The sequence below is a fragment of the Humulus lupulus genome, chromosome 2 (assembly GCF_963169125.1).
Source record: "Humulus lupulus chromosome 2, drHumLupu1.1, whole genome shotgun sequence".
Taxonomy (NCBI): Eukaryota; Viridiplantae; Streptophyta; class Magnoliopsida; order Rosales; family Cannabaceae; genus Humulus; species Humulus lupulus.
Window position 1 is genome coordinate 62,676,478 of NC_084794.1, and position 7,057 is coordinate 62,683,534.

At 32.9% G+C, this 7,057-nt stretch overlaps 1 protein-coding gene across 1 annotated transcript; it reads left to right on the forward strand.

Moving 5' to 3' along the window:
- The first annotated feature begins 2,468 nt into the window (after positions 1-2,468).
- On the forward strand, positions 2,469-4,633 carry LOC133817909 (small ribosomal subunit protein eS19x). The gene is made up of 4 exons (XM_062250549.1): positions 2,469-2,644; positions 2,769-2,859; positions 3,949-4,132; positions 4,390-4,633. Exons 1-4 carry the CDS (start codon positions 2,561-2,563, stop codon positions 4,460-4,462), a joined length of 432 nt encoding a protein of 143 aa, XP_062106533.1. The 5' UTR covers positions 2,469-2,560; the 3' UTR covers positions 4,463-4,633.
- The last annotated feature ends 2,424 nt before the right edge of the window (positions 4,634-7,057 follow it).

The following is a 7,057-nucleotide window of genomic DNA, read 5'->3' on the forward strand; positions in this document are numbered from 1 at the left end:
TCAAATATAAAGTCAAGTACATGGTTACTTAAACAGATTTAGAAAAAAAAACCCAGAAAAATAAAATATGAAGTCAAGTACCTGGTTACTTAAACAGATTTATAAAAAAAAACCTAGAAAAATCAAATATGAAGTTCAAAATCAGATGTGAAAAAGAAGAAAAAGAATAAAACTAGATTTGAAGAAAGAAAAAGAAGAATAAAAAAGACCGAATAAGAAGAAGAAGAAGAAGAAGAAGAAGAAGAAGAAAGAAAGAAGAAGAAGAAAAAGAAGAAAGAAAGAAAGAAGAAGAAGAAGAAAAACCAGTTCGTTGTCGTCGTTGTCGGAGGCATCGCCGGAGGTAGCATCGCCGGAAGAAATCTGAGGAGAGATCATGAGAAAGAAAATAAGAAATGAGGAAGGAGAAAGAAAGAAATGAGAAAAAAATTACCATATTGTAATTTTTTTTTCAAAACTTACCATATTTTGTATAATTATTTATTTATGTAAACATCTCACAAAAAATTGGGTAAGCATGCATACAGTTGGTAAAAATTACGGTGTAACATGTAATTTTTCCAATTAAAAGTGTAAAAATTACATATTATATGGGAATTTTAATAGATTGTGCAAAAATATGACTTTTTTTCAAGAAAAGTTAATCTATGGCTTTTTTGTTTTAATTTCACTTTTATGGGTTTAGTTTCTCATATTTTTGTAATAAAAGTTTGTTTATGCCATATTTTCACTCTTAATCAAGTTTTATGAATTTAGAAGGGTATGTTTGTAATTTGTTTATTTTTTTTAGCTTATTTGATTATTTTTTTATATTAATTTTATATAACTATTTTTATATTAAATTTTTCCATGGTTGTTTTGCAAATTTTTTTTTTGTAATATGAATTGTGTTTATTATTTTTTTATTTATTGTAAATATTTTTTTCCTTTTTTTTAGGTTGTACATTTTTTTTTTCAAATTCTGGGTAGGGTAACCAGTTACTTGATTGATCTTAAAAAAAAATCTTAGAACTAGGTTAAATAACATGCACCAGGAGGGGTAACCAGTTATTCTGAGATGGGTAACTTTCTGCCATAAAAGAGGTAACTAGTTACCTAAGAGGGGTGATGAGTTATTTATATTAAATATGAAAAGAAACATCAAATTTGAAGGAAAAAAATGAAAGAACACTTCATTAAAAAATGAAGAATAAGTAACTATGATTTTAGTAACATAAGTAACTAGTTACCGTAAAGAAACCATAAATATACACACACCAGAACGTGAAAGTAACCAGTTATCCTCATAAATATACACACAAAGAATGTGAAGGTAACCAATTACCCATTCACGTTTTCAGATTTTTATTAGTTTTCTTTCAAAATTTTGGTAGTGTTACAGTAAAAAGAAAATGCTGAAAAAATTGATTTGAATTTTTTTTACAAATAGTGGAAAAACTATAAAAAAATTTACAATAATAAAAGATAATAAATAAAAAAAATAGTAGAATAATTATGTAATGTTAAATAATATGTGTGAAAAAAAAGAAAAAAAAAAGAAATAGAATGAGAAAAGAATAAGTACAAAAATGAAAAGAAATGATGAATGAAAAAAAAAATAGATGAATAAATAAGAATGAAAAGAAGAAGAAGAAAAATAATGGAAAAATGAAAAGAAAAAAAATATGAATGAAAAAATTGGTAGAAAAAATGAAAAAAAATGGAAGAAGAAAAAAAAGCTCATATGTGTGAAAAAAGAAAAAAAAATTAAAGGAGAAAATAATAAATACAAAAATGAAGAAAAAATAAAATGAAAAAAAAACTGAAAAAATATGAAAAAAAAAACAAAACAATACAAATGAAAGAAAAAAATAGATAAATGAATAAAAATGAAAAAAAAATAGTACTTTCCTTTTGCTCATTTGTTTTGATTAATTTTGATTTCCAATATGGGATTAGTTTTTCCATAAACTAAGTTTTCTTAATTAAATTTTTCCATATAAATTATAGAAAGTTAGGATTTGATTGGTAAGGGATTCAAAAATGATTTTATCATTTTCAAAACTTAAAAAATGAAAACTCCCATGAAAACTTGATTGGCACACTTGTTTTAGAAAATAAAAAAAACCATTTTTGAAAACTGAGTTAAAATCCTTCAGCAAAAGAGAAAACAATAATTTGTTATTTTATTTGTATTTCATGAATTTCAAATTTAAAAAACACTAAACCATTCAAGATCTCAAAAATTTATAATTTATTTTTAAATTCAATATTTTTAAATCATTTGATTTAAAAATAATTTTCTAAAACTATATTTTTGAATTAACTACCAATCAGCCCCTTAAACTCCCGTATTTTGGACATTGATGTTTAAAAAACCATATTTTTTAAAAATCCCCATTAAAAATTGTGGCAAGGCCCATTAAGGGTTCCCTAAGTGAGCCAGAGCCCCCCATATATAATAGAAAGAAAACGCATAAACCCTAGCAGAAGCTACAAGCGCATCACTGATCTCGGATCAGCCTCCTTGCTCTCCCACCCAACCCTCCTTGCTCTCCCACCCAACCCTCCTTGAGCCCGTGCTATGGCGACTGCTAAGACTGTTAAGGATGTAAGTCCGCACGAGTTCGTTAAAGCCTACGCCGCGCATTTAAAGCGTTCCGGCAAGGTAGGTGATCTATACTGGTGTGGTGTCTATGTTAAACATTTTTTCTGGGTTAGTGTTGCTTTATTTTGTTTCATTGGTCCCAGGGCTTAGGCCTCTTCTGTTTATTGTTTTACTCTGTACACAGGTCGAGCTTCCGGAGTACACGGATCTGGTGAAGACTGCAAGATTCAAGGAGTTGGCTCCATACGACCCCGATTGGTACTATGTCCGAGCTGGTATGTGTTGGTCCCTTCACTCTTCCAAATTAATTTAAAACTAATATCACAGCAGAATGGGGTAATAATCATTCAAAAAAGATATAAAAAATTCTTCAGCCAAATGGGGTGGGGGAACGCAACGCTGAAAGCGGATGCTTCTGAAGCATCTGGAAAAATAATACCCGAAATTTTTTTTGGATTATTCTTTGAGGTTCATTCTCTGACCTGATGTAACATGTTTTAGATATCTTTGGTGTTGAATCATTTTTAGGCTTTCAACTTTGTTTGATGAAGACTCTGTTAACAGGGGTAGTTGTTGATGATGCTTAACATTTTCACCTTCATTCCCAGGTTTTCTCTTTTGCAAATTAGTGTCGTCACTTTGATTGATGTTTAAAGGAAGGAGACAATCGATGATCCCAAATAGAGACATGTAGGATCCTAACACGAGGCACCTAATGAGAAGAATATTAATATATATCGATATTTTGAACATGCTAGATATATACTGTAGTATATTGGGTCTGAACTTAGTTTTATTGTAGCCCACCCTGAACCAAACTTCTGGCACCGACCTGATTTAACTCTTTAAGCATTCTTCTCATATGATTTAACTTGTTTTAATGCTTGTTTGGGTTGACGTAAGGATTACAGAGTTTATCTTGGCCCACCCAAGTGGGGTCAAAGAGGCAAAGATCCCTTGTATTTTTTTTGCATAATTCATCTTATGTTCATGTAAGATCACGTAGATTAAATCTTTATTTTTTGGAGCTACTAAAATTCTTCGTGGCATCAAGAATGTGGAACGTATTTGTGTTGGGTAAAGACATTTAAATAAATCTGAATTTTCCTCCTATTTTGTGTTTGCAATTAATTTGTTATGTATGTGTGATGATGATGAGTTTTAATAGGGCTGGGCCGGTCTCCTTGCATGAACGCTTCCTTTGATCAGGAAGATTTTCTTTTTAGTTTTGACACTTTTGTGGTAAAATGACTCGAGGACTATTGTTTTGGGGTTAAGTGTTTGGGGTACTAGGATAATATGTCCTTTCTCTTTTCTGTTCTTTAACACTCTAATGTGTGTTTTGTATCTTATTTTTTATGCAGCCTCTGTAGCTCGGAAGATCTACTTGAGAGGGGGCCTTGGTGTTGGTGCCTTCCGTAGGATCTATGGTGGCAGCAAGAGGAATGGAAGTCGTCCCCCACATTTCTGCAGAAGCAGTGGGGCCATTCTTCGGCACATACTCCAACAGCTTCAAAACATGAACATCGTGGATGTTGACCCCAAGGGGTGAGAGCTACAATTACCTTGATTTCACACTTTATCTCATTTTTGATGCAGAATTCCCATTAGATTAGATGATTATGTTTTACATCTTATGTTCAAGCAATTCATTTTTGTCTTGGTGGGTATGGGGTTTCTTTTTCATATTCAACAAGTTAGCCGTTGATTACATCTTTAAGTGTTCTGTATTGATTGTTTTTTTAAGTTGCAATTGTGTTCTGATGATTCAATTCTTTTTGCTGTGACCTTTTTTTGTTTAACAGAGGAAGGAAAATTACTTCCAACGGTCAACGGGACCTCGACCAAGTTGCTGGAAGGATTGTGGTTTCTCCATGAACTGTGGACTTTTGAGAATTGCGGGAAGACTACCATGTCTGTTGACTTTTGAGAATTGCGAGAATTACTATTTTGATATTGTTTCATATATTTACTGTGGTTACCTGTCCTTTTTTGGTAACTAATAATTTGAATGAGAACAATTTAGTAAGTCACCAGTTTGGTAACTCATCAATAGTTCCCAATAGATACTAAAATAATAGTGCCTAAAACTAACTCATTAGTATGTTTTTATCTTTTTAAATGCTTCTAAAGTAATCGTAGCTTTTGCCAATAATTATACATTTTTAAATTTGAAGTAAGATCCTTTTATCCACAACTTCCATTTTGAGTTTTGGATCCTTTTTGAAGCTACATCGGAGTTTATGAATGTAACTTGATTTTGGGGCATACATATATTTGGACGAACGTGCAAACAATTTGTGATCACATTCTGAACCCCCTCTCTCTGCTTGAACAAAATATTATACACATAATTCCACTTGTGGTTAGTACCAACTCAGAAAAGCTCTTCAAGAACAGTGTTCTTGGTCTTCAAATTCGAGTACCACAGTAACTCTATTCCTTTCTCTCTATTCTGCCTCCTATTACACTTCTTAGATTTTGATTGCCCTTCTCAAAAGGGGTACCGACTATATATAGCCAACTGACAAAGCTAGGAGTACAAAATAACTAATACAACTGATTTTAACTAACTTAACAACTATGACAAAAAAGTTGTTACAACACAATGTTTTCTATGGATTATATACCACAAATTCCACCTTAATCCAAAGAAAACACTTCAGCATCTTAGGGGAGCGATCTAACAAGTCTTAGTTAGATCTAATATTCAGTAGTTCCAAGCAATGTTGGAACCTACTGACTGACTGAGAGTACCTTAGTTCTTGCATCAGAAGGATTTTCCTCACTTGGTACATTTTCAAGTTCAGCCTCTCCTTCTTCTACTTTGTTTCTGATCTAAAACAACCTCACATCACTGTGCTTGGACCTCTCATGGTAAACATGGTTTTTGCATAGGTGAATAGCTGATTGGCTGTCGGAGAATACAGTGACTTTCCCTGTCAACATTTGGATTTCACTCAGAATTCCCTTGCTCCAAACTGCCTCTTTAAAAGCTTCAGTAATAGCCATAAACTTTGATTCTGTAGTGGACAATTTCACCACTGGTTGAAGTTGTGCTTTCCAACTGATGCATCAGCCATTAAGTTGAAAACAATAGCTTGTAATCGATTATCTAGTGTCCCTATTTGATGCAACATTCTAGTTGGATCATTGTGCCTTCTTTGCTGAATCTCAAACTGTGTCTAGGTGTGGCCTTCAAATATCTCAGTAGCCATTTCAAACCCTTCCAATGTTCTTCCCCTGGATTGGACATGAATCTACTCAGTACACTTACTGCAAAAGCTATATCCGGTTTTGTACTGATCATGGTGTACTTCACACTTCTAATGGCTTCGGCATAGGGAACACTTTCCATTGCTTTTCTCTCATTTTTTAGTTTGTGGAGACTGGTCTGATGAGAGTGCGAAGTGACTAGCTAGGGGTACATTTACCTCTTTGGAATCCGTCATCCAAAACTTCTTGATCACCTTTTCCAAGTAACTACTCTGTCAAAACATCAGTTTCTTTCCCTTTTTGTCTCTAAGAATATCAATTCCTAGGATCCTTTTTGTTGGTCAAAGGTCCTTCATTTCAAACTCACCTTTTAGAATCTTCTTTAATCGAGCTATTTGATGTATATCATTGCCCATTATAAGCATATCATCAACATAGATTAGAAGAAAAATGGTTGAATTTGTTTCAAGGCTTGTAAAGTACAAACATGTGTCATACTTAGACCTTGTGTATCCAATCTTGGTCACAACTGAGTTGAATATTTTATTCCACTGCCTTAGAGACTGTTTTAAGCCGTATATAGATCTTTTAAGTAAGCTAACAAGTTCACCTTCCTTAGATTTCACCTTGAATCCCTCGGGTTGACTCATGTAGATTGTTTCCTCCAATTGGCCATTCAAAAAGGTTGTTTTTACATCCATTTGCTCTATTTCCCAATCAAGTTGGACAGCAAGAGCAAGCATCATTCAAATTGTTTTCATCTTCACTACTAGAGATAATTTCAGTATAATCTATCCCTTCTACTTGAGCGAACCCCTTTGTTACAAGTCTTGCTTTATACCTCTTTGGTTCTTTTTCTGAAATTCCATCTTTGATCTTGAATATCCATTTGCAGCTGATAATCTTTTGTCTTTCTGGTTTGAGTACCAACTCCCAAGTGTTGTTGTCCTTCAGAGATTTTAACTCTTCCAGCATAGCTTGTTTCCACTTGTGAGATTCCTTGCTAATGACAACTTCTGTGTAATTTCTAGGCTACATTTCACTTGATTCATTCATAGTAGACAATGCATAGGTTAATAAATCTGCTTCTCCATACTTGGTTGGTGGTGTCATCTTTCTTCTGATTCTATCTCTTGCAAGCTGGTTGTAACATCTCAAATTACCTAATAAGGCTTAGGGCCTTGATTAGGGGGCCAAGATGAAAAATTATGAAAATTATGAGCTTATGTGATATATATGTGTATCATTGCATGATTA